At 34.2% G+C, this 25,988-nt stretch overlaps 1 protein-coding gene across 1 annotated transcript in view; it reads left to right on the forward strand.

Annotated features, from left to right (window-relative positions):
* The window catches only part of LOC129231403 (CD109 antigen-like), a 311,980-nt gene that overhangs the window by 191,288 nt on the left and 94,704 nt on the right, over positions 1-25,988 (forward strand). Inside the window, exons 9-17 of the mRNA XM_054865708.1 lie at positions 332-526; positions 1,810-1,929; positions 2,871-2,933; positions 5,105-5,302; positions 16,301-16,450; positions 17,738-17,878; positions 17,991-18,039; positions 20,852-20,965; positions 22,589-22,712. Coding sequence (XP_054721683.1) covers positions 332-526; positions 1,810-1,929; positions 2,871-2,933; positions 5,105-5,302; positions 16,301-16,450; positions 17,738-17,878; positions 17,991-18,039; positions 20,852-20,965; positions 22,589-22,712 — 1,154 coding nt within the window. The remainder of the gene's footprint in view (positions 1-331; positions 527-1,809; positions 1,930-2,870; positions 2,934-5,104; positions 5,303-16,300; positions 16,451-17,737; positions 17,879-17,990; positions 18,040-20,851; positions 20,966-22,588; positions 22,713-25,988) is intronic.

Raw genomic sequence — 25,988 nt, forward strand, 5'->3', positions numbered from 1 at the left:
TATTATTAATTTGATAAAGCTAAGATGATGAAGTATTTCTTTACATTTCACGAAATTCGTATCCTCAAGCATGTGACGAAAGGAATTTCTGCAATTAGGCGATGATTTCGCTCGTAGTGTTTCACTGGAAGCGATTTCGTCAAAAACGAAAAATATTTGGAAGTCCATTTTTGAGAATGATTTATCATGCATTTTTTCACTATGCACTGTTAAAGTAAGATCAAGTCTTATATGTGCGGCGAAAAAAAAGTAAATGTTTAAAATGATTTTTCTTGTGACCAAGCTAAAAGTGTTGCTTGAAAACTTGTTATAAAATTTCAACTTTCCCTAGTTAGCCATCTCGTATCACGACCTAGTGCCATTACCAGAAGAGAAGTTGGAGAGTTCGAGCATTGTTATCACCCCTACTGTTGTGACTCGAACGGGCCGAAGAGATCTCTTGCAACAAATTTTGAAATTTAATAAAGACGGAGTCGTTGAGGTTGTTTTAGACACACCAAAAAATGCTGAGAAACTCGTCATTCGAGTAAGTGGATTTTATGTCATTCACTCATTAAAAATTCCTTAAGAGCTTTGAATTGTTTTTACTTTTCATGTAATGAATTCGTATTAATTGTAATTAAAATTTCAAAGTACTGACTGACCCGTGCGAAGCATTCACGCTCGAAATTTACAGTCCTGCTATAAAAATAACATGTAAAACACTATATCAGGCAGTGAGAAGCAAAGGGTTGTAAGTGGACATTTTAAAGTTTTGAGTAAAACGCGTTTAAAGTTGCGGTCCTTGGTAGGCTTTCATTGAAAAGTCTTTCTAAATCATGCCGTACCTACTTGGAATACTAGTACAATCTCTTGCACCATAACAGAGGAGAGGGCCACCTACCATTTGTGTACTGGTTATCTCCAAATTTTTAATTTTATCACTGCCACATATGTAAAAATCAACATATCCGTAAATTGCATTCCCGCTGTAGCAATATTAACGCCTTAAGTATTACAAAAGCAGACTGCCCGAACAGGGATTCGATCCCTGGATCGAAATCCGTGGTTGAAAGTCTGACTCTCCACCGATTGAGCTACCCATTTTTCCCTTGCAATTAATTATCCAAGAGGAAGTTAAGTTTTAACCAAACGAATTCATCTGGTTTCTAAACTAGGAGCTTTTAAAAAACAAGCAAAATGTGAATTGCGTGTTTTTCGCCGAAAGCGGAGGAAAACAATCTGTGAAAGGATATCTTAACTCCGTGGCTCTATGGTAGAAGCTTTGCTTCATATGCCAGAGGTTTGCGGGTTCGATTCCCGCCGGTGCCCTGGGTTTGTTATTTCCTTTCCTAACTATTTCTTGTGTTGTCTTATCTGTTAATAGAGAATTCCAACCTTTCGAGGCAATGGCACCAATACTTCCGTAGTAGTTTATTACGGACACGCCAACAACAACGTATCTTAATTATGAAATTTGATGACGCATAAAATAAGTTATGGCGTTCCGACGAAAAAAAAACACGTTTGAGGAATAATATATGTGTTTATTTTAAGAAAGATAGACACGTTACGAGACGTACTACCGGGAAATATTGATAAAATGAAAAAAAAAAAGAAAAAATGGGTGTGTCTGCACTTTATGTAGCTTTCCAGGATTAGTAACACAAAAACACGTTATAACACTACTGCGCAGTCCAAAACTTTCAATGGTAAATATTTTAAACAAATTATTAAAAAAATTACATGATGTACATATGTTTTCATGAATGATCATCAGTGCTTCTGTTTTTCCATTCGAGAGTGGATTTTCAATTTGATTTCTTTCAGGCATTTTATGAGGATGATGAAGATCGCCAAAGTAGAGCAAGAGCGGAACTGACTGCTTTGCCTCAATACAGCAAAAAAGATCGTTATTTGCAAGTTTCTACAAGCACAAGAAGAGCTAAGGTATCTAGAACACTTAGTCTTTCTTTTGAACGAATGTGTGTCAATTAACCTTTTACAACAGCTGCTGTTCTTTATTTGCTCTGCAAAATGACAGAAATTAATTATTGTACTAATTGTAATATAATTATCAAAAATTAATCTCATTGCGGCAATTCAAATTAAGGCCATTGCATTTAATTATTTGGCGAAAAAGTGTTTCTGTTCTTTTCGATGATAAATAGCTGTATTCCTTTGAAGCCCAATTCATTCTCTTCTAACTTTGCTGCCGAAATGGTAGTCGATAGTATGGGATGAACTCATTGACGCCCATTTAAATTTCAAGCATAAAATTTAACAAAATACTTTTCAATTATTCGTGGGTAATGGGTAGCATAAATCATTCAAAGTTGAATTTGTCATGTAGGAATGCAAGACTAGTCTTAAAAGGAGTTGCAAAATATAAATACCGGAAGTTATTTTTTTTTTTTTTACTTTTTTTTTCTGTTACGTTATGGATGTGTAGTTGAACTCTCCCGTGATGCTAACTAGCGTACTTTTTGTTGCGATGTCTGAACTTTTAGTATTTAGGCAAAAGCTACATTTTCAATACATACTTTCTAAATGATTGTAGTCGAACTTCGCTAATGTTTCTCAATGAAACAAACTGCACGTAGAATTCCTGCCTCTTTTGTTTTCCACCAGTCACGATTAACCAATGTGATATCAAATTCGTCATGTGATTTAGTCGAAAACTATAGCGAAGTTTATCTGAGGTACATAAAAATCGGGCTGTTTTTTTTTTGTCTTGGCTAGCACATAAACCGAATTAGTTTGTTCTTTTGTTACTTTTTCGTTATTTTTTTTCTATCTTAGTATAACTTCTAAAGAACGATTTTTTTCACGTGGATCAAATTTCTCATTTGGTTTAAAAAATGTGTTAAACACGTTTTTATTATTTACAGGCTGGAGAGTATGCGGTATTTCATGTGCGGTCTAACTTCTATCTGAAATCATTTCATTATTTGGTAAGTGTACCTTTATTCTTGTTAATCATTCCTATCAGATACCTTACTAAATTTCTTTCAATATCTTCTGTTTGATCTCTTTAAAAAGATTGCAGATGGAACACGTTTCCTTTGTATCAAAAGATGAGAAAATCAGAATTTTTATCAATGTTTAAATAAGTTTAAAAGAAATTTTAAAATATACGTCAATCAGCAAAAATAATGTTCTTCAGAGAAATCTAGATTTGTGCTTCATGAATACTGTAAGAGTGGAGGATTATTGTCAGGTGTTACGTAATCCGAACAAGTTCATGCTATAAAAACTTTTCAATAGTAATTGATTCTTTTTCTTTTAATGTTGCAAAATATGCAAAATAGTGCCATTAGAAATGTTTTTACACTATTCTTCTTATTATTGTTCTTAATATTTTGTCCACTTTCAATCAAAATTGTTTTTTATCAAGTCTGAAACGGGGGTTTTTGTACAATTCTTTTCCAAAGTGAACAACTTTTTAGCGATTAACTATTGATACAAATCAATTTATATTCTTTGAGAGTCCAGTATTAATTGTTCTGAAAAGTTTTTTTGCTTTTATTAAGCTTAAATGGGCTTTAAAGTGATAGAATTGTATTTTCTGCAAAGCAAACTTTTTTTAATTTCAAAACAACAAAAAACACCCTTCTATTTTTTTTACATAGAAATGAATGATTTATATATGCTACAAAAAAAAATGATGCAGATCATAGTTGGTACTTCGGAGATATGACTTATTTAATCTCCCAATTGAAAAAGCATAAAAACTGACTTTAGATAAGGAGTGGCAACACACCACTATTCACAGAATACTTTCAGTTGTTTCTCACTGAAAGAGAAAAGTATTCGCTTGAAATTGATACCAAATTCAGCTTAACTGGTTGAAAATTAAAGACATTAGAGAGATTTTTCTAAATTCGTGCCAATACGGTGACTCCGAAAAATGATTAAAAATCGAATTTTTAAAAAAAATTCTCCAAAACATAATTTTCATTCAAAGAATCTAAAAAAAAAAAATAATTTGAGCTTGTCTCATAGATATATATTCGTAAACAAATAACGGACAAAATCGGAGACATGACGGCACGGGCGACTGTTTAATTTAGGCAATTTGACGTGGAATGATTCACATAAGTTCGTAATTTGTTAAGCAGAAAAAAATAGTTCATTAATATTTTAAAATATTATTTTCAATAAAATAATATGAGACGTCACGTGCAGGACAAATGATAGTTTTCAGTATAATAGCCTAAGTATGTAGGGTTGACATGACGAAAATGTTAAAAAAAAAAAAAAAAAAGGTGGTGGAGCATTTTACATTCACTAAAATATGAAAAATGCATCCACCACTGTGCTCTCATAGTGTTGTCTTTGAACATTTGCTCAATAAGTAATGGCGATGTTTCTTTCATTTGATGTTATTACTAATTACTCTCCTTGAGTGTAAATGAAATACAGTACTTATGAAAAGCTTAGCATACAACCAGAGTTGCGAAACAACGGCATTTTGCAGAGTTGCTCCTCAAAAATAGCGAAACTCCGCGGCTCCGTAAAGAAGTTCTTTTGCTTCGCATTTCCCAGCCAAACGTTTTCAAGCTTAAGTTTTGCTATTTTATCATAACAAACATGAAATATGGGAAATTGAAGATGTTTATATTCAAAGATTGAAATAGTGTTTAAAGTTGTATAAACAATTTAAAAATTATTTTTATATCAATGCTTAAATGATTATTAAAGCTCTTAAACAATTTTAGATAAGTGGTTTTTCTTATTTTTATTGATTTTTATACAAAATACCTAACTGCTCCGCAAAATTTTAAATTGCTCCTCAAAATCACCGCTGATGCTCCTCAAATTGTTTCTCCAAGGTTGGCAACCCTGTAAAACTAAAATAGCCTTGTAGGTTACATGTTTAAAATTCCATCGATCAGAGAAATAATCCTTTCTCTGGTTTGACGAAAACTTTTAGCAAAATTTATTCCTCTTGATATCACGCTTTGGTAAACGTTGCAATGTTTTGGGACATCCTTCTGGTTTGGCGAAATTGGTTTAGTAGAATTTTACACCTGTACCCCCATTACTGTTTACTTTAGTTGTAATTACATTTAGGACAGTAAAGTATTCAAAGTATATTTTTATACCCACGTGTGATTTACAGGTGATGGCCAAGGACATCATTGTGCAGTCAGGAACAGAAAATGTGCTGGGAATGATAAATAGCATCACCACATTTTCAGTTCCCGTCGCTCCAGAAATGGCTCCAGTTTTTCATATGGTGATTTATCACATTACACCGGATGGAGAAGTCCTGACAGATAGCGTTATTTTGCCAGTGGATGCAATTAATCAGCATAAGGTAAATATTTAGATATTGAATAAAAAAATTTATCAATTTGTGCATTGTTGAAACTTTTTTTTCCCTTCAACGGGACTGTGTAAGAAGCCATTTGACCTTTACGAGATCTAGTGCAATCCACGACAAGGCATCACTCTCATGTGACACCATTAAGACGCTGATGCATGACGCAAATAGTTTTTGACGCCCAGTTTCCACCAGATGGAGGCACCTGGGCTCTCTTTGTTGACTTTTATTTTTTGTAACTTTTTAATTTTGCCGAGGGAATTCAAAGCCAAACGAATACCCAAGGGATCTTTTACATGCCGTATAATCATACGACATGGCGCTGATGATTTTCTGCAACTTGAAAATCCACCGACTGACCACCTCAGGTCCCAGGCCAAGGTCGGGTCCAAGCAGGGGGCCAGCGCCTTACCATCACACCACCAGCCGGCTTGTTCAAACATTTTAGAACCAGCTTTTTTGTATTTTGATTTATCTTTTTCATGTTTTGTAATCAGTAAACTTCCTCCTGTAAGTTCACTTCGATATGACATTTCATCCATCCCTCTGCATATTTTAAAATTAAAAGCATATGTATATAAATTGTATTTCAATGCTGGGCTACATTGATTACCTCATAGTTTCTGGTATTGGAAGATTTCACTTAAATAACTCATACTCGTTCGGAGTAATGTTGATATTACTTAATTCATCTTCTTTATATCTTTCTGTAATGTGGCTCTGAGCGTGGTATTTATCGGCTGGTAAATTAAATTACTCTAAAGAGCTCCCTTGTTGTCCTTGTCAGCAGATTTTGCTCAACAGTTTCTTACATTGCCTGCTAGGGGAATTTTGGTTGACTTAAGTAGTTGCTGATTGGTTCTTTACTCTATAAATGTTATCTGGGATCACTTTCCCGGGGATAATTTTGTGCATTTTTGAGAGCTCTCTAACACAAACCAGATATCTTCTTGAACCTTCAGGTTTGACATTTACGGCTTTGCCCGTAGTAGAAAATTAAAAGGTCATTTGGTTCGCCTATATATTTACAAATAATGGATGATGAAATTTTCACCAATTTGCTGTGTTCATTTACTTGCCCATGTTACGGTTCGACGTTATGGTAATTTGAAAGTTTACTCGTCCACGTTGTGATAATTTGCTCGGTAAAATTTTTTAAAAATTGGAATAGAAAAAGAACAAATCGAATTTTCGAAAAATTACTTCGAGGTGCACACATCCATGCTATAAACTAATTCTGTACCAAATTTCATGAAAATCGGCCGCACGATCTAGGCGCTATGAGCGTCACAGAGATCCGGACAGACAGATGTCCAGATAGAGAGAGAGCCCAATATACAGACAGACTTTCAGCTTTATTATTAGTAAGGATTTCAAAATGATATATTATAGTAGTATTGTTGAATCAAGAGCTACACTTGAAAAACTTCATCGTCAGAACAAATTAGGAAAAAGCTATGTTAAATTAAATTCTACAATTTTAGAAATATCCTTTCATATATATTTATGAGTAAAAATACGAACGTGTGTACATTAGGGTGGTCCAAAATTTCAAAGGTGAAAATTTTTGGAGTCCTACCCTCCCATTTTGTTCCAATGCATTAAAAAATAAATCAGACAAAATTTGAAAACATTTCGATAATATTTAGAGGTAGCTCAACGCAGATGAAGTTTTCATCATTGCTGAATAAAACGCGTATGACGCACGACCATTGACCTCACTAAGGTAAAATACAATTGCTATTTTTATTAACAAGAAAACAATTGCTTTATAAAATTGCTATTGTATATAGAGACTTAACAATAGCCATTATGAAAATACTTTAATACTTTTGTAAATATAAATGCATAAAATTTATTCCTTTAACAGTCGTGATCGAATAAATTTTCAACTTGTTGTTGCTTATGTATATATTCCTAACTTTAACCATCCAATATGCTCTTAACTGTAACTGTGACCATCAAATATATTCTTAATTGTTTTGGTTTTGGTTTCACCACTATTAGAATGGCAGCTTGCACTTATTTTTGAAATTCATATGTCTCTTTATTTTAAAATAACTGAACATGGCAAATGCATCTACTAGATCAAAATCAAAGGTTTATCTTCTTAGTTCAACCATAAATGAGCTGACAGGTAGTAAACTACCTTCAATTCGTATGGCTTTGGGTATGTTTATTCATAACCATATTGAATTAAAGAAAACTGTAAGAGAATCTTCAAGAAACACAATAGAAGAAATAACAAAATTTTGGAAAAAAGCCAGAATACCCGTACAAAGACCCCGAAACTGTCTGCCCAAGTTAGAAAAACTTTACGAGCAATGGAAGTTATTGAAAAAAAACAAAAACAGAAGTACAATGACACAAAAAAATAAAGAAGGTGAGTTTGTTTCCAACTTGGATAATCTTTTTGATATAGCACATGCTAATGCTCTGAACATGATAAAAATTTCTGAAGATAGAGAGTTCTTGTTAGCTCAGCGTGAGAAAGGAAGGCGAGGATCAATGATAGGCATAGACAAGCGTCTTGAGAAAACTGAAAAAATGGTAAATCTAAGGAAAAAGGCAGGGCTCAAAAGATCGCAACAAATGAAACAAAAGTGTGAAGAAATGGAAGCTGCTGTGCAATTGATTTCTTCTGATGAATCAGAAGAGTTAGAATATGAAGAACAAGTACCATTTTTAACGAAAGATTGTGGTATTCAAAAAGGAAGAAAAAAGCGGAAGAAAGTTGTGACATCACATTTGGCAGCAGCTTTGGACAGGACAAAAGTTTCAGATCGCAGTGCTATGTTTGTAGTTGCTGAAGCAGCAAAGAGCTTGGGCTGTGAAGTAAATGATATTACTTTAAGTAGAAGTTCTATTCGCCGAGAGAGGATGAAACACCACTCTAATATGTTTCAGCAGTTGAAAACAGAATTTCAGAAACAGAATGCTAAATTAACAGTTCACTGGGATGGTAAATTGTTGCAAGATTTAACTGGCAAAGAAAAAGTCGATAGACTTCCTGTCATAGTATCTGGGGAAAATGCCCATCAGTTACTTACAGTATCTAAACTTGCATCAGGAACTGGAGAAAGTCAAGCTGTTGCAGTTTATGAAGCTTTGCATGACTGGGGCCTAACTGACAAAGTTTCTGCTATGTGCTTTGACACAACGAGTGTCAATACCGGGAAAAGCAACGGTACCTGTGTATTACTAGAGCAAAAACTAAAGAAAAAGTTACTATATTTTCCATGTCGACATCACATTATGGAATTAATTATTTGTGCTGTGTTTAATAAATGTTTGGGATTTTCTTCCGCACCAGACGTACCTCTTTTTAAACGATTCCAGGCCTACTGGGAATTCATAAAGAAAGACAAATACATCATAGGAATCAACAATAAGGACATTTTAGCACAAGTGACAGACGTAAAGGATGATACAATAGTATTTGCTGAAAGATTACTACATGACACGCAAGTGAGAGATGACTATCGAGAATGTCTTGAACTATGCTTAATATTTCTTGGTAAAGCCCCTCCGCGTGGAATCAAATTTGTAGCACCTGGGGCTATGCATCATGCTAGATGGATGTCTAAAATTTTGTATTGTTTCAAAATATGGATGTTTAGCTGTCAATTTACCATCACGTCAATAGAAGAAAAGGGATTGCAAAAAATATGCATATTTGTTGTACGTGTGTATTTGAAGGCTTGGATGACAGCTTCTATGCCTCAAAATGCACCGTATAACGATTTTAATTTAATGAAATCTTTATTGAAGTATAGAAAGATTGATGAAGACATAAGCAAGACTGCAACCCAGAAATTTGCCAATCACCTTTGGTATTTGTCAGAAGAGCTGGTGGCATTAGCCCTTTTTGACAATGAAGTGCCACTCTGCATTAAAAGACAGATGGTGAAGGCGCTGAATGAAGTAAATGGAAAAAATAATGTGGTAAAGCGTCCTAAGATTTTGTTAAAACATTTTATGGATATGAAATTCGAAGAACTTGTTACAAAGGGGTCAATTTCATTTTTTCTAACGATGGGTTTACCTCATACTTTCATTCACGTAGATCCAGAAATCTGGGAGCTTCAGGAGGATTTTAAGGAAGCAAAAAGGATTATTCAAGGAATTTCAGTAGTTAATGATAATGCTGAAAGGGGTATAGCACTTATAAAAGAGTTTAATGGGAAAATGACACGTAATGAAGAACAACTGCAATTCTTGTTGCAAGTTGTCGAAGAACATCGACGAGCTTATCCCGAATGTAAAAAGCAGCGTTTTTAATGTGCACTAAGGAAATTCATACACATAACTGTTGAAATATTATTATTATGTAACTATTTTTAACTTACAAAACGCTGGCGATTTCTATTAAATAAATTTATATACTTTTCCTAGAATTTGTTTTATTTCTATCTGCATTTATAGCATAAAATGGTAAAACGCAGAACTTTGAGGCTGTTGAGCTACCTCTAAATGTTAAAATTATGAGCTCAAACTTCACAATAATTATTTTTTACTCAGATGGAACCAAATGAGGGGGTAGGACCAATAAAAATCAGAATTTTTTTAAAAAGGGCCTTTTTTGGACCACCCTAGTGTACATGTACAGATAAAATCAATTAAAAATAGGTAAAAAAAAACTCTACAAACAGCTGTTTCGAGGTTATAAATACAAAACCCTTCATCAGTGCATAAAAGAAAATGTAAATAAAAGAAAATGTAATAAAAGAATGAGTAAATGTACTCATGTCTATTTACTCATTCTCATCTTACATTTCTCGTTCACTTGTCCGTCGTCGGACTTTGTGTACCATTTTTCTTTTGTGCACTGATGAAAGGGTTTGTTTTTATAACCTCGAAACAGCTGTTTTGCAGAGTTTTTGTAACTCTTTTTAATTGATTTTAATTGTGCATGTATACACGTTGTCGTATTTTTACTCATTTCATTGTACAAAGTTTTAACTGCTTCTTTTACATATATATTTGTGTGTATGTATGTGTTGTATTTCAATGTTAGAAAAATCTCTTTAAGAGTGTACCATATTTTAGATTTACAAAACACTGTTGGTACAATGTAAGCAAAAATTCGTTTAAAATCTTTTGCACGCACAAAACTGGAATGTGCAATTAAAAAAATATACATGTGAATTTATTAAACCTACCCTCTTTTAAAATTATCAGGTGAAAATGTTAACTAAAACGCAAACTTGGCGCATAATTTTCACGATCGTGTTTTGCGACTTCAGTTTAGCAGAGGCCTCATTTTTGGTGCTACTGCTGTGCTCCCCCTCAAAATATTTTTGGAGGTTCATGTGTTGGTGCTCCCCCCCCCCCCCCCGTACGTAACTGAGCAGAAGAATACAAAGGGAGAGATAAAAAAGAATATTCTTCATCGTAATAAAGAAACTTTTATTTTATGGTGATTAAGCTTCCAACGAGCGCTCATAATCTAATAGATACACTAAGAATAATTTCGCTTCATAGCTTTATGCCACATAATGCAATGAATATCTAACTTCAGCTATTCTTTAACTCTTCCTAGACCTACTTATGGTCGCCATTGAAAATTTTCTAGTATCAGTAATAATCCGCACATCTGCTGTTTGTATCTGAGAGATACGAGCATCTCTTTATATAAGTTTTTGCTGTACTCTAATTTCTATTTATTTTATTACTTGAAAATCGCCATTCAAGATATGACAGGTGAAAATTGCTTCTACATTTAAACGAAGCAAATGTCTGTTTGGTGGAATTTTGATAGTTGAAATTTTAACCCTAACTCCAATGGATTAACCCTAAACTTCAATAGATAGTGTTAATTGTTGACCACTTTTTCGTTTCCCCATTTCCCTGAAATGACACAGTCTTACCAGTAAAACAGTTGAGTTACCGGATCCAGTTCAGCCTTGTCACAATAAAGCCTTTCCCTGCGCTTTAAACGTTACCAAAACACATTATCAAATTATCATGCCATGGCACGAGTTTCATTGTTGATGACGTCAGGAGCGTTACTCGATCATTAGCTTTTATATATATATATATGAGGATTTTAAGCTTAAATGTTATGCGTTTTTTTAGGGATCACCCCAAGAAATATGTTTAAACGGTTCTACAGCAATAAAAACTTCCTGGGAAAACATAGGAAATCAAAAGTAACAAAAACGTTTGTAAACTCTCTCTCTAAACGTATCTCTCACATACACTACTTCGCGCGTATCCCTCAGATGCCCTACTTCATGCGTATCTCTCAGTAACTACTTCTATTCTAACACTAAACTGAAATAAACATTAAAAAATCTCAAATCATAAACCGAAATGACAAACTCACTAGACTCACGAAGTTCAGCGGCGAGACATGCCAAAATTTTATATGTATGGAATAAGGCATCTGAAAGATACGCGCAAGGTCGGTTAAAATTGAAAGGTTAACAAGAATGATCCCTTCTCCAAATCAATCTCTTGCTTTATGGAGCGGCACAACGACGCACAGTGGGGCGAAAACGACAGAAACCGCTTAAAAGGGTAATTTTTTTTCTATATTCAACTCACTGCGGATTAATAAATCTGCACAGGCCTATAACTTAAGCAATCAGAACTGGAATTTTAGAGCCTTTCGTCCACTACAAAGCTAAAGATAGCCTTTAGAAGGTGAAGAACTATGAATGAAGGGGATTTAAACAAATTGCTTTGAAGCAATCTATATATATATATATATATATATATATATATATATATATATATATATATATATATATATATATATATATATATTCTTATTAATAGCGGGTATATTTAATTTCTCTCGTGTCCGACGATAGTAAAAGAACAAAAAAAAAGAGAACATTCAAACAGAAAATTGGTTTTGATCAGCACCAAAAACTGGGGAAGTCAAAGTTATTTTTTTCAAAACGCTCTACAAAAAAATGTCCTCTTATGTCCTCTTAGAAATTAATATTAATTAGTCATCAATGGTCTGTAGAAATACCCTGAAAAGGAATTAGTTGCGTAATCCTGCGAACTTTGGACTTAGAGCCCAAACAAATCGAGAAAAATCCATTATAACATGCCTAAGCAAACAAGCGAGAAAGGTTTAAAAACACTTTTAAGCGCTTTTTGGCGTTTTCGTCCCACAGTGCGACGGGTCAAAATCTGTCAAGATGGTACTGATTTAAGTTGGGTAAGTAATCAAAGTATCCTCTGACGTAGTGTCTTCTAAAAATTATATTAACGAGCTCGGGGTGTGTCATGGGAATGAATGTCGGTAACCTCTAACCCCTAATTTCTCAAGACGGTATTTTATGACAGTTTCTTGAACCTTAGTTTTTCGTAGTTGCAAAATAACAAGTATAGGTCACGAAAGTAACTGGAAACGCGTGGGAAAGAAGAAAAAGTGAATAAAAGAAAAAAAATGGTTTTCAGTCAGTTTGGTTGGCTATAATGCTTAAACCAGCATACCACATGAGGGTAAGAAACGGATTTTCCCCCCTGGAGACATTCCCTGCTAAAATGGGACAGTCGTTAAAATGCTCAGTTTTCGCTTTCTTTTGAGTTATCGCTTGAAATCGAGCGTTTGTTATATGGAGCGTTACGTTTTGCAGTTACTCTTTTCCCTGTCAGAGAGAATGACAGAAGAGAAGTGCTTCCCAGTTGCAAGTACTCCTCCAGTAACGAGGTCGAAAATGGAACGGGGGGTGTCCCACGGTCCACTCCTTACATTCACAAAGATGCCGAAATTCCTTTCAATAATGCAAAATTCTTCTGAAAAACAGTATAATTGATGCTGCAGATAGTAACAGAAATGAAAAAAGAAAGAAAGAAATATCACGTCAGAATTAGAAACACAAACTTTTTTTTTTTTTTTTTTTTTTGTCTTCGATGGCCATGCAACCTAATACAATATATACTTCCAAAAAGAAAGTAAGTTAAGAAATTATTCATCAGAAAAAATCATACTATTTAAAAATTGTTGAACCAATTGCGCCTGTTAAAAGCATTTTCACTACAAGTAGATGCATTTCTGGAAATCAACTATTTGTTCCATCGACTACTACATTTGAATGGGACTTTGTTATGTTAAGTATTAGCTTTTCTGTGGGACTTGTCACAAAATCTCTTCACGAGCTTGAGTCGTCGAGGGTGCTGCTAAGGTCCGTTGCCACCAGGGCCTGATTACTAAATAGACCAAGTACGATATAGTCTAGAGGTCCTTAAATTGCTAAAACTACTTTAGCTAATGGCTAAAAATTGGAGAGTTTGAACTACGGTTGTCAAGGTTTGGAATTGTAAGTGAGCCCCGAAAAACTGTTTGGCCTCGAGCGTCCTAATATCTAAATCGGGACCTGGTTGACACCACGATAATTTCAGAACGCCAAAAGCTATAGTCATAAAAGTAGGATTTAGGTACAGTGAAGTTGTTAAGCGTTACACAATGAAGCCGCTTACGGAGCCATCTGGCGCCAAAACTCTGAGCTAGCGCTCTTATCTAAGAAACGGTGCCAGATACAGGGAAAATGTAAATTACAAAGTTGTTTAGCATCACCGAATTAAGTAAGAAAAGAAGTCTTCTGCATAATTATTTTAAGAATAGTAGGCAAATTTACCTCCGGTTGATCGCGTTGAAAAAGCCAGACGTGCTGAATCTGTAATGCTCAAAATGCTACATTTCAGAATAAATAAACATCATGACGCGGGAATGCACTTTCCGCTGAACATTGTTCAACATGGCAGGTGACACGCTGGCATAAGCATACGTAATACGGTTTCAAAGTTCCTGTAATGTTGGTAGAGGGGTTGAATATACACTCGCTGTGTGATGTATTTTTACCAAAAAAGTTCAAGGGCTCAAGTCAGGTGAACGTGGAGGCCATTCCGGGGAACCGCTATAACCGATGACTTGTAGCTGGAATGCATTTTACGGCTACTTTTTTTTTGAGTTGACTGTGCGGAGCATTTCTTTTCTTTCTTAATTTGATAATGCAGAACTATTTTCATTGACTTTGTATCGTTTCTGATATAAGATCGCTAACTGCAAATTCTGTCACTATATGACGCTATAAGCGGCTTTGCTGTGTAACGCGTACCAACTATACCTAGATCCCACTTTTACGACGATAGCCCTTACCGCTCAGCAAATTATTACGGTGGCAACCTGGCAACAGACTTTTGCAGGCATCCTGTATAAGTGTTTCCATAAATCAAAAAATAATATATTAAATAAAAACAAAAAACCCGACTGAGTAAAATAAAAAAAAAAAAACTAAAAAGAAAATATATAAGCCCAGTAGTTGAGAATGTTATTAAGTACTACTGAATAACTACACATTTGAAATAGCTTTATAATCGATACACACATAAGATGAATCATAAGTTCAAAAGCAGAATAGAAGGGTCAACAGTCGGGGTCCATTCAAATTTTACGGGGGTTCCTTGATTGGTCAAAGAGGAATGGGCCCCGACTGTTGATTCTTCTATTCTGCTTTTGAATTTATGATTTGTCTTATGTGCGTATCGATTATAAAACTATTTCAGTATTGTAGTTATTCAGTAGTACTTAATAACGTTCTTAAACTACTGGGCTTATATATTTTTCTTTTTAGTTTTTGTTTTTACGCAGTCGGGTTTTTTGTTTATATTTAATAATTATTTTTAATTTTACACCTTTTAGTTAATTTTCATTGACTTAGTTATTATGATTATAAGACGGTAAGTTTCGCAATCTTGTCTTTGCATTGTGAGAGTTTATATCGTGAGGATTATTAAGTAACTTGCAGTGATCTAAACTGCTGATTATTAGTACTTCTAGGGATCTAACTCGGCTTAAAGCTACATATGCTTGATCCTTAGCAAATATGCGCGAACTTAAGTCAACCACAGCTATATAAACAGCCTGTATAACTCATGATGACGCGAGCTCCGAAACGTCGTCAGTCAAATATTTCTCTTAAAACTAAAAAAGCCCGTCAAGAAAGTACACGTCGCGAAACTGAGTCCCCTGAATCACGACAAAAACAAATGCAACATGATAGAGATGAAAATCGAATTGACTTAGTAAACAATCAATTCAGGCAGCAAAAGCGCTACCTGCATTTTTCGCACTCAGGAAGCGTGCGACACGATCCTGAACTGACAATATGGTGACTGGTTGCTGATATGGTGAATTTTGATTACTGTCATGTGTTTAGTGACATTCCCAAGGTTAAAACAAATCTAGTGACGTAAGAATCATCAAAATTAGTAAAGACGTTTAACCTCTACAACTCCACATAGGAACAAACATACATACATACACAGACTCATAAGCACATTACCGTCCTTTGCGTCGCGCATGCGCAGTCGGGTAAAAATAGCACTTTCACAACATGCTCTAAACGTTTACAAAGCAGATGCTGAATTCTAAGCTACTTGGTTATTAGTATGTCTCAGGACTTGCAAAAGTAACCCATTCCACCCGTTTTTTTTTTTTCTTTTTTCTTTTTTTTTTTTGTCGTCACATTGAACGTAAGCTTAGCGTTGCACATTATCATGAAAACTGCTTTTGACTTCATAAAAAACTTAAACACTATCATTAAACGTTTGAAGCCATTAAACTTTTTTGATTTGGTTTTTTCAAGTTCGCAATTCATTTTCTCCGTTTTACATGGTATTAATGTAAGAATTTTAAAAATAATTTGATATACATTAAAACCATGTGTAGGTTCTCGTGAATTAGTTAAATAGGAGCCTTTAACTACTGAGATGTCATAAGTTTTATATGTATAATCTTGTATATTTTTGTATTTTTGAAATGGTGTCAACTTTGTGACAGCTATTTTAAAACGTTACATATGCTATTTGGGATAGTGCGAAATTAATCCGCATAGTTCAAAGCTAAGCTAAATAGCAGTACCTGGAGTAAAAAAAAAAAGAAAGAAAAATGTACTCGTTTGTGTTATTGTGACGAATATTGAAGGTAAAAGATGTGTTTAATTTTTACGAGAATTTTTTGTACTTTAGTTTGTTTTGGATGTGAACTTGAAACAAGAGCGATCTGGAAACAACATCGAATTGATTCCTCGTCTCACCTCTGAGACACTGGTTGGTATTTGGGGATTCGATAGCGATCACGTGTCGACTCACGGTCGTCAACAGCTCACTCTTACATCTGTAAGTAACATACACCACATTTCAATTTTTTATTCATTGAAATATGAAATACATATGTAGAGTTGGATATTTAGTGTGTAAGGCTTAGCTTACAGTTTTTATAAACTTAGTAAAAGATAGCTTGATGCAATGAAAATCCTAATTTTTTTTCTGTTTGATTCGGTTTTAAAAATTTTTGTTCACAACAAGAGTTTTTTTTTTTTTTTTTGAAAACAACTGGACACTGCCAAGGAAAAATAAAGCTGCCCAACAAAGAGTGAAATTTTTTTAACGTACTTTTTAAGCGCTAAGTAACTAAATTTATTTAATTGCTTATTGAAAATTAGAATAACCACTCCGTAACTGATGGTAATAAGTGGAGGTATTTCTTTTTTTTTAATAAGCAATTACTTAAATTTAGTTACTTAGCACTAAATAAAGTGCACAAGTTTAAACAAATCCAATTCATTAAAACAGGATTTTAGTTAAAAATAATTAGATATTTTAGAAGTTACAGGCTCATCATTTAATGGGGGGAGGGGTTCAATTGCCTCCCTCCCCAGCTTTGAAAATTAATGTTTTTACTTATTAGTGGGCGTGGTTTTTGCTGTTTTCCGGTAAAATGTGCGTTGAGAATGCACCCTTTGCCCCCCCTCTCTGGAAAAATTTGAAATGACGAGCCTAAAGTAACGAACCATAACATTTCGTAGAATAACCCAGTCAAGTGTTTATTACGTCTTTAAAAATAACTGTTAATGATTAGCAAATTTTGATTTGTGTAAGACTTTCTTCATATCGCATCCCGACAACGAAAGTGACACACATCAAAAACTAGCTTTGGAGAAAATCAAGGTTTTACGCAATAGTAGTTTTAAGTGATTTATTTAGTCTCGAGTATTACAATAGGAGCAAGTAGATTATGATGTGATGTTTATTGGTCAGTTTTGTTGCGTAAATTATAAATGCCCAAGTTCAAAAAATTTTCATCTAAATTATGAAGTTTCAAATGATGTGTCACTGTTGATTATATCATTTTTACGCCACCACGCATCAGTTATATAAGCTAACTTTGTGCGAGTTTTGTGGCAAGAAAAAAACATTAAATTTAGATTAAATCAATAGCTAGTACGTTTTCCCAAAATGTTGAGTTGTGTCACTTGCGTTGCCAGGGTGCGATTTTTAAAGCTCTGTGCATTCAGGGCTTTAGGTGTGATGTATTTTAACAGCCAGTAAAATTCAGATAGTTTAATCATTTGTTTATGATTGAAATAATATGGCAAGAGTTGAAAATACTTCTCTGTGATTCAGATCACGGAAGCAATGTTTGGTTTTGAGAAGGATCATCTTAAGTTTCATCGAGCTTTTTGGCGTCACAGGGATGGTTCACCTGAAGAGATTACATATTACACGACACACAACATTGCTCGAGACACGAAAAATTCGTTTGAGGTAATTGTATTTCCCCCTTATATTTGTCTTGTATTTATAAAGGTTTTCTAGCATTTCTAGTTCAATTAAATAATTTAAATGCATATTATAAGGGAAAATATTTCTGTTTCAGTTCTCCAATTTGGTTGCTTTCACAAATTTAGTAATCAGTTCTATGCCTAGTAAGTATTCGAGTTTAATAAACTATTTTCAGTCCGAGTAGAAATTTCATTTAAAACAAACATTTAAAATTCCGAGAATAGCCTCAAAAAGTGAAAAAAAATGTCTATGCAATCAAGAAGCCATGTTTATAAGATTTATAATTTTGCATACATTTCGGTCTATCTCTTCTGATATTTTATACGTACTAAAAATCGTTCAAAACGAACACCATGCATCGCAATATTCTAAAATTTATACCATAATACATATGTAATACAATAGTGAAAAATTAAATTACATTTGTAGTAGGAGATATGTGTAAAAATATGAAAGATACTGTTAAAAAATTGCAGTACAGTAATCCCTAGCTACATCGTGCCACGCTATGTCGCACTTTTCCATTGTCACCAAATGAAAAATGAAAAATTCGGGATCACAGATGAAAAAAAATTTACGTCTCAAGAAAAGTATTTTGCTTTAATGAGTTAAACAAAACTTGTATAGCTTAACCACGGAGAAATGGCGGATGAATTGGAAGAGGAAACAGAGAATTTGACTTTTTAATAGGTAGGATCAGCGAGAATACGCAAGCAGTAAAATTTTCACTATTCGCGTGATCTCGCTGATCCTACCTATTGCAAAATGAAGCGGTCCGTTTCCATTTCCAGTTCCTTCGCCATTTCTTCGTGGTCAAGCTATATATTTTATATTCATCAGGATTTATTGCAATTTATGTTGTAACTTTGGATTCTCATTTCACCGGGAAACAATCGAAATAACTGAAAATATTTTTTTTTTTTTTTTTTTATCTAGAAGAACAATTGATAAGCTAAATTATTTTTTTGTTTTCACTAAAGAAGTTTTCCTAATATGATGAACCAAAATTTACGTAGCCGCGTATAACATTTATTTGTGGGGAATAAACATTTTTAAAAATCATTAAAATGACATTTAGCGTCTTCAAATAATATTGATATTAATAAGAATGAATAAAACTAAAAATGAGCCAGCAAAAAAAAAAAAAAAACACTCTTTGCACACGGTAACATAAAATTCTGCAACGAAAATACTTATTGTCTCATGGATACGCCGAAATGGATCACGATCACGTGGTCGCTCTCCGCTTATCACAACTTATCACAAAGACAATATATTGAAAAAAATTTAAGACACGGCAAGTTGAAATCAATATTTCATCATCATTTTTTTTTTTTTTTTTGAGCAATCTTGATTGTTCAAAAAAAGTTGTTCTACTATTCAGAGCTTTGTATATCAAAATATTTTTATTTGACATTGAATTTTATTTTATCCCGTGTCTGAAAAAAAAAAAGAGAATAATATATATTTAGTTGATATTGATTTTCATTTTATCCCGTGTCTGAAATGAAAAAGGATAATATATTTTCGCATATATACTTCCTAGTTTCTAATTTTATTTCCAAATTTTACGTCTTACTCGGGAACCACACGAATATTGTAATAACAAAAAAAAAAAAATAATAATAAATAAATAGATAAATAAAGGTTACAATCAAAAGATCATATTGAGACATTTTTTGACATAAAAATTTTCTGCCTCTGTGCCCCCGTTATCGAGATATAAGCTCTTAAATTCTGAAATTTCGAGAAACATGACAGATTTAAAGACTTGGCGAGAAAGCGAGAAATTGAAGGTACGCGCGATTTCATCGTCCGCACGTGACGCAAGACATCCATCTGCAAGCGTGTGAAAGATATGTTTTATTACTCTTTGAAACATGCTAAATTTGGGGACTTTTCTTGAAATGTGGACAGACTTTAAGATTTCTCGTATTTCAATAACAGGGACACGAGAGCAAATGATTTATGTGTCCAAAAACATGTTTTACTATGCTTTTTGTTTCTAACTTACTTAGATGTTTTTAATTGCTGTACGCTATTGTGCGCTTTCCGAGTTTAGGAAAAAATACAGGATGGGTTGAAATGTGAATGCTAAATCGCTGTATCAGGAAATTATTGTCCCATTAAAATTAGATTGGAATTGTGGAATGAAGGAAGTTGGTTCAACTTTCCTTTCGTAAATAATTTTTAAGAAAAGTCGAATATAATAAAGTCGACTATAATATTAATAAAGTCGACTGAAAGCTTTATGGAATGCTTTAGAGGTAAAGCATACCACAAAGCTTTCCGTCTATCATTCTACTTTTCTTCTACTACTTGTAAAACTTCATCTACTCTTCTACTACAACTAAATTCTACTTCAAGATTAAAAATACGTGTTTGATCAAAAATAAATGATTAAAATAACATTATGCAAGCACAAACTTGCAAAAATATTACATTCAGGCTTCAGGTAGAGCTTTAGTATTAGCAAAAGAAGGGCCGGGAGCTGCCAGCCGTAAGATATTCAGAACTTATTTTTATACCTTAATCGTCTGTGCAGGAGCCCAGCTTCCATGCAAATTATGCCCTGCGCACAGGGTTTTTTACTAGGGATGCCCACTAGGGGCGCATGCATAATAGAGAGTGCGCCATTGAAATTTTTAGGCGGGGGGTGGGGTAATTTAGTAGGGGTTTTGGTCTCATTTTGGGTGAACTCTGGTTCTTGTGGGAGGGTGGGACTTCGTAGCATTTGAGAGGGGCACGCTATTGTCCTTGGGCAGGGTGGACACCGCTGTTTATTATTACAGGAACCACTTTTTCAATGCATGGTGTTGTAAGTTTCGGGATAGAAGTGAACCTATCGATCTTTAACAATTCTAAAAAAATAAATCATCATAAGCACCGAGTAAAAGATCACAATCATGAATTCTAAATTATACTGCAATTGAAACACAATATCTTAACTTTCAGCTTTCTGCAATGCATCTTCGAACTTAGGCTCTTGCTTATCTGGTCAGTGTTACCCTGCACACAAGAAATGTGATGGTGTCAGAGATTGTGACGACGGCACCGACGAGGGAAGCTGTAAGTATGTTTTTATATTTCGAGAGAATTTCGTACACAATGACTAAATCGTAAGATTCTTTATTTTCTGACACTTTTTAATGTGGAGTAGTCTTAATATTAATAGTGAAGAAACATCCCCTTCCATGCCCGTCATTTCGAAACTCTCCGGGAGGGGACAAAGGGTACCTACTCAATACATATTATACCGAAAATCAACAAAAACTACGCCAACACACACGCAAATACATTGATTTCTTAAAACCAGGAGGGAGGGCAATCGCCCCTTCCGACAACCCTACATTATGGGCATGCCCCCTTCACCCTCTAAGTATCTTAACGGTCGTAATTTTTTTTTACAAAATAAGGTTTCAAAAGTTTTTCCCTTTGATTAACTGGAAGTAGTTACTTCCTTCTACAGAATTCTAAAAAGAAAACGACGAAACAAGTGTTAATTTTTCGTTTGGTTTGACCTGTTCATTTACTCTACTGCGCACTATTTTCCCTTTAAACCTCGAAAAAAAAAAAAAAAAAACTTAAAGCATAACCTTAAAAGTTCAGAGTAGAATGAGACAACTTAAATAAAAGTACAAATAAATGTGATATAAACAGTTAAAAACTCAGAAAACGGTTGTTTCGATGCCCTATCAATGCAAACCTCTTCATCAGTACATAAAAAACAGGTTTCACTTGGATCATGTTTCAGTTTCTGTCTAGAAGGTTATTTTTCTCTTTGAAAAAAGGAGACGGTTGAAGTAGTACTCCGTTTGTGTGTGCTGTTATAGTTCTATAGACGTACAGTAGACCCTCGTTTTACGCGGGGGTTACGTTCCACGGAAATGCCGCGTAAATTGAGACCTAATAGTAGTGTTAAAATAGAGATTTGGTTCCGCTGATAACAAACTACTTCATCCTAGTGATGTCTAATTGTATAATAAGTTTAATGTGTACTTATATCGACTTTTATGCACAACATGCATAAAGAAAACATAAATTAATTTCGTGTCCTGTTTATAAAGAGAATCTGGCAATGATAGTCTTTTGGGCAGTGATTAAGAATTTTTCTCTGTAATTATTAGCAGGAGCATCATCGCATCCATGATCATTTGCGTCATTTCCATGATAGAATCTTCCTTCACTAATAAATCAGAAAGATCATTTTTATTGTTTAGGAATGGCTCAAAATTTTCAATGTGAACGTTTTTGGTTGTGCGTCACCGCTGTCCGTATCATCGTTGGTTTTGGCCTCCTTTGTCACTCCTAAAAGTTCGTCTTCCAGTGAGTTCTGAACTGTGTGAATTCAACAACTTCTGGAATGAGCTCTGAAACCAATCGCATTAAATGTCTCCAGTGGCGCAAGCTCGATTATTAGCACGCCAAAATGCAGTTGATTACGCGTAATCTGCAATCTTTAGGAATTTGGATTTTGAAAGAATGGAAAATGTTTTCCGTTTGAATTGCCGCATCCGCGTAAAACCGAAACTCATCCGCGTAAAATAAAATAAAGGTGTTAAATCTTAAACCGCGTACAAACGAAACCGCGTAAAATAAACCCGCGTAAAATGAGAGTGTACTGTAGTTTTAAATTCACCCCCCATGTTTTTTTTTCTGAATGAAAATAATTTCTTTTCTCCAAAAACTCAGGCTTCCAGATCCAACTTAATGAAGATAAAGATCTTTTTGAATTTTATTTGTATCGAAGAAATCGACAGGGTGCCTTTTTCGACGCAACGGCAGGAAATTTCGCATGGAAGAACAAAATCATAGGGTGAGTTTATATTATAAATTAATATCATTATGTCCATTTATTTGTCATTCTTGTTATACTTTTTCATATATTGTTAGTGGCCCGTTCATCCCCATGGTCCATTCATTACCACTCTCCTCTACTTGATGTATGGAAATATATGCTTATTTTTTCTATCTATTTGTTTTTCTTTCTTTTTTAACATCTTTATTACGAGGCTCAAAGTGACTTCTTTGAATAATTTTTTTAGATGAAATATCGAAAATCACTCTTGCTATCATTCAAACCCCTAAAGAAACAGCGACGGCGATTCGAGGTGTTGGCAAGGGTAGCGACTGCCCGCGCTCTCATTTCATCATAAAAGATATCTTAAACGTTAAGATTTTATTTTCAGAACATTCTGGGTGGATTACCCGAACATTAACGTCACCAAATATTGCTTAAAATTTCAGTTTTAAAACTTCAATTTTGAAAATTTTCCGGAAGAAAATCCCCGAACGCACTCTCTCCTTCCGTTAAATTCAAAGATGACATAAATTTGCGTTATAAAGACTTTAGTTTGAGAACAGTTCAGGAACAGAATGCTCCTAGATAGCGTAAAAGGGCCATTCTCTAGAAAATGTAACTTTTGAAAGAAAATATTTTTCAATTTCGAGACCTTTTTCGTTTCCCTTTTTTTTCCTTCTTACATGAAAGTGTTACCTACTAGAAGTTCCCACAAGCAATGGCCCAGCTAAGTTCCAATTATTTCACTCATAAATAAAAAAAAATTAAAAAATGCCTTGTTCACGGAAATTAAAAAAAAAAACTTTTAATGTTTAAAAATCGAGGCCAATTTAATATTAAAGTAGTAATTTTGTTAATTGTGCTAACAATCAGCTATTTTAATGATTAGTGAGAATCTAATATTAAGCTCTCTTAATTAAAGTACGGCTTAGTTAGTAGTTTTCCTTTTGGTTCAAATGTGCGTTAAAAATAGTATTTAGTAAATTTGAGAATATACTGGCAATTTATAATTTTGATAGATTGATGTATTTTTCCTCCATCATTCATTTTCACCTCAGAAATAATGACATTGATAAAGTCTGTCACGGAGGTGAGGAATTTTCCATTTAAATAGGCCTATTGGATACATTTTTCAGGGAAATATTTCTTTCCTTGGTTGCTACAATCTGCACATGGTAAGCATATGAAAGCATGTTCACTTTTTTTGCATTAATTTACATCCCTGAAATTCAAGTTCACAGAGGTGAGAAGTCAGAATAACCACACTAAGTTTTCAAAGCAAAATCTATCTTGTTTTTCGACAAAAAATCTCACAACATTAACTATGGCTGAAAATAAGCGAGGGGGCTCTCTTGTACCATGGAAAATAAAATTTGATGTCATTACTGCCACGTGTTAATGATGAATGGCATTTTGTGTCTCGGTAACGGAAGTGAGAATTTATTGTGTGACATGTCTCCTTCTTGTCCTACTAAAACGAACTAAAACACAACATTAAAAATTTAAATATACTTGAACAATTAGTATTTGAGACACTTGTGAAAGGAATAATAAATAAGTATATACTTTTGATTAAATAAGTTATTAAGCAACGTAAACAGTCACACAATGTGTGTGACATGCCACGGAGGTGAGAATTCACATGTTGTGAACCAAAAATATACAAAAATATAGTTTGCTAAAGATGGCTTCAATTTGCGTCTTTAAGGCATCAGTTTAAGATTTTTCTTCTGGGAAAAGTCTTCATAACTCTTAAGGTTACTAAAGACAGTCTAAACTGCTTCGATTTTTTTTTTAAATTATAAATGAGAATTTATTTAAAAAAAAAATACGGCGAACAATCCTGGAAACTCCTCTCCGTTCCCCACACGTTGACAACACTGTACTGAAACGGTGTTTTTAAAACTGCAATTCCAAAACATTGACGCGGGAGAACATCAGAAGCCCCCCCCCCCCATCCTCCCCCCTTAGTCACCCAAGATAGACTAAAATCGTCTTCAACTTCTTTCAAAAAAAAATTGCCCCCGCACTTATAAGCCCCAATTGCCGCCTCTGTAAAGAAACATACCGTAAACCGGGGTGACATTGCCCATTTTTCAACTTTAGAGTCATTTTTTTTTATACTTGATGCAAGAATATTGGAACTATGAAAACTTTGTGGTTTGGGGGAAGGGAAAAGGAATCGAGATCGCTAGTGCATTTCATTTTTGACTCACTCGATATATTTTTAAGAAATAAAAAACTGGGTGGACAAAGTCAACTTGCTAAAAGGGGTGACTTTGCCCACTTATACTTTTCATAAAAAAACGCCTTCATATATTTTGTTGGGCACTGTCAACTTGATCAGGGGTGAATCAAACCACATTGTCTATTAGTTAAACATATTGATTGAACAAAGAAATGCAAGAAATGAACAGAAACATTGAAATGTACTGCAAAATGGGGAAAAAAACCATTCTGTTTCATACACTACAAATCAAGGTAGTTGTTCATCACGAATAGTATTAGTAAAGATTAGAGATAATTAGAGATATACATTCAAAATCCCCATTAGAACTCTTCATGCTATGCTTTCAGGATTCTTCACTTCGCGTCAAGAAATCATTGATTTAGAACCCAGGTCATTACTGATTTCAGTTTCATCGTAGTGTAAGGTGTTTTCGGGTGGAACGGTACGCGAGGATTCATACTGATAATCGAAATAAGAAGATATAGATTCAGGGCCTCAACTCGGGTCTTGATAGGGATATATTTTGAAATTTACTCTCTGAGATTTCCTTTTTAGGACGATTCAAAACTGACTTAAATCAATCTTGCACAAGAAGATTATTCTTGAACTTCACTCACACTTTGCCAGCTCGAGACAAGTAATCTTTAGCAATGAGCCGTAAGCCGTATATCCATTTATCACAACGACAGATCCTAATCAATTCATAATAAAATTTGTTTGAATATTTCGCTTTCCTCTGGCATTGATAGGCATGTCCCCCCCCCCCCCTCCAGATTGCTTAATGTTTTTACCTTGAGGTTTCCCAAAGTTATTCGGAGAATCTCATGCGTTTCAGCCAAATAGATCACCCATGGTCAACATCATCAGAAATTGCCTTGCAGGGGTGGGCTGGATCCCTCGAGAGGGCGCCAACCTTTAAAAATAAAGGTGCAAAAAAAAAGGTGCAAAAAGAAAAAGAGTGCAAAAAGGAAAAAACAAAAAGGTGCAAAAAAAAAAGAAAGAAAAAGAAAGGGGAAATTAAAAGCTAGGGGAAATTCAACAACTAAAAAAAAAGGTATCAG

The sequence above is a fragment of the Uloborus diversus genome, chromosome 10, assembly GCF_026930045.1.
Source record: "Uloborus diversus isolate 005 chromosome 10, Udiv.v.3.1, whole genome shotgun sequence".
NCBI lineage: Eukaryota > Metazoa > Arthropoda > Arachnida > Araneae > Uloboridae > Uloborus > Uloborus diversus.